The sequence below is a fragment of the Plasmodium gaboni genome, chromosome 12 (genome assembly GCF_001602025.1).
Source record: "Plasmodium gaboni strain SY75 chromosome 12, whole genome shotgun sequence".
Lineage (NCBI taxonomy): Eukaryota > Apicomplexa > Aconoidasida > Haemosporida > Plasmodiidae > Plasmodium > Plasmodium gaboni.
This window is the reverse complement of record NC_031492.1, coordinates 960,931-963,747: the sequence shown is the minus strand read 5'-3', so window position 1 is coordinate 963,747 and position 2,817 is coordinate 960,931. Positions and strand designations below refer to the sequence as shown.

Genomic DNA, 2,817 nt, shown 5'->3' with positions numbered 1-2,817 from the left:
ATTATAACATGACCCATAATAGTAAGGTCATACCTCAAGGGGAATATATATATATATATATATAAAATAAAAGTATTAATAAATAAATATATATATATATATAAATAATATATATATTTTTATATGTACACATTTTATTTTATTTTAATTATATCATTTTTAAAAGCCATGAGAATATATATATATATATATTTAGAAATTATTATTGCATTTCTTATTAACCCAATATATCTCTTGATTTCTTATTTTAAGAAATAAAATGAAATACACATGAAAACATGCATTAAAATAAAAAAAAATTATATATATTAATATATGATAAATAATAAAATATATTTATTTATATATTATATATATGTGTATTTTTCATTTCGCCCTATTCCTTCTTATTCTGTAAATAAGAAATAATATAATAACAAATAAAAAAAAAAATATATATATATATATATATATATATTTAAAATTAGTAAGATATAGCTAATGAGAAAAACCTTGTGATAATGAGAAAGATATATATATATATATATATATATATATGTGTACACATTTTATTTTCATTCTTATATCATTAAAAAAAACCTAAAAAGAAAACTTAAGATATTAAAAAATATAAAACCGAACCATAAGTGTTTTAAGTATTATTACAAATAAAATGATTATTAAAAAAAATTGAATAATAAGTGTTTTTATTATTCACAGAAAAAAAAAAAAAAAAAAAAAAAATGAAAAGGATAAATTATTTTTAAAGATATATATATATACATATAAATATTTATGCATATATATATTTATAATATATTTATAATATTTATAATATATTCATAATATTTATAATATATGTGTGTATGATGAATGCTCTCTTGTTACCTTTTAAAGGAGATAGTAAAACTAGTAAAAAAAGAAAAAAAAAAAAAGTTGATATTAAAAGTAAAAAGGGATATAAATTGTATTTATTACTCTTAATGAATAGGAAAAGGAAATATGAATATTATAATGTATATGTGTATGATATAATTAGTTTAGATAAGAAAAAAAAAAATAATAATAATAAAATACAAGAAAGATATTTATTATCATTAGAGAAAATGAAAGAAAATATCTTAAAAAATAAAAGAAAAATAAAAGAATATAAAATAAAAAAAAAATATATTCCAACAAATAATATTGTAAGGAAATATATTAATAAATATCCATATTATTATATAATAAAAAAATATTACAAGAATTATGATTATGAAGTCTTATTAACATTGTTCAATATTCAACATGCATTATACATATTTTTATCACATATATTAAAATATTATAATATGTATCACATTAATGAGAAGAAACAAGTTGATGAAAACGAAAAAAAAAAAAAAAAAAAAAATGAACAAGAAAAAATAATTTTATCATCTAGTAGCAAGGTTTATAAAAATCATAAATCATTTCTAGGGGTACAAAAAAAATTATATAATAATTATTTTTATGATAATAATTTGATGATACCATATTATGAAGATATAAAATTTAGAAATAATATATGTTCTGTGAATCCTAATAATAATATTATTATTATAATAATAAAATTAAATAAATTGTTTGATGATATAAATGTTATTAAATATAAGTGTCTTTTTTTTAATGATGACAAAAAGTCTTATTATGAGATCCTAAACCATATGGAGACGAGCAAAAATAAAAAAAAAAATAATAATAATAAAAATAAAAATAATAATAAAAAAAATAAATATTTCTATTTCTATTTATATTTATATACATCTAATTATATTAAAGATGTGCCGTTTTATATATATGATAAAATAAAAAAAAGAGATCCGAATATGATCCTTAATAATTTTTTGTATTTGTCTCTATATGCAAGGAAATATTTTCCTCATAAAAATACATATTTCAGTAAGGAAAAAAAAAATAATAAAAAAAAAAATAATATAATAACAAATTATATTAGCATAAATAATGAACACAACTGTGATGATGATTTTAAATTTTATAAAAACATTTATGATAATAATAATAATTTGTTATATAAAAGTAAAACGTTTAAAATGAAATATTGTAATTATATAAATAGTGTAGACTCACAGAAAAAGTTCAAGATGGTGCAAAAAAAACTCATATCAAAAGGATGTGATAATAAAATGATAAAAATGAAGAGAAAAGATATAACCTCTTTCTTTGATAAAGTATATTTTTATGTATATAATAAAGATACATATATAAATATTAATAATAATATTTATTATATACTTCAATTTTTATGTAAAGATTATATATTTTTTTATGGAATAGTAAGAGCTCTATCTTCTTGTAATTATAAATATTATATTCATATTTATAAAAAGGAAAATATCTCAAACATATTTTTATTCAACAAAGATAATGATATGTTCAATATGTATGATATATATAATTTGAATTATATTTTTGAAGTTTATAAAAATATCTATCCTTTTATCAATCTGTCTAATAAATGTATCAGTTGTTTTTTGGATGAACAAAAGATAATCTTTCCTTTATATAATATTAAGTTATTCTTATCACCAGAAATTATTAATAAAAAAGTTTATATATCATCGAGTTTATATGATATATTACATACAAATTTGATACGTGCTAAAAATATTTTTTCTTTAGTTCACAAGAATAAGGATGAGAATAAAAAAAGAAAAAAAAATGAGCAAAATTTAGTAAGGAAATATAATAAATATGAGGCAACAAGGGGGTGTAATAAAATGTGTGAAAATAATATGTGTGATAATAATATGTGTGAAAATAATATGTGTGAAAATAATATGTGTGAAAATAATATGT

General features: G+C 16.2%; 1 protein-coding gene across 1 annotated transcript in view; it reads left to right on the top strand.

The window, feature by feature from the left end:
• Positions 1–845: 845 nt before the first annotated feature.
• Positions 846–2,817, top strand: part of PGSY75_1227500 (cyclin) — a gene marked incomplete at both ends in the record, with an annotated part of 5,709 nt that continues 3,737 nt past the window's right edge. Inside the window, one exon of the mRNA XM_018786850.1 lies at positions 846–2,817. This exon is cut by the window's right edge and continues 2,796 nt beyond it. Coding sequence (XP_018640715.1) covers positions 846–2,817 — 1,972 coding nt within the window.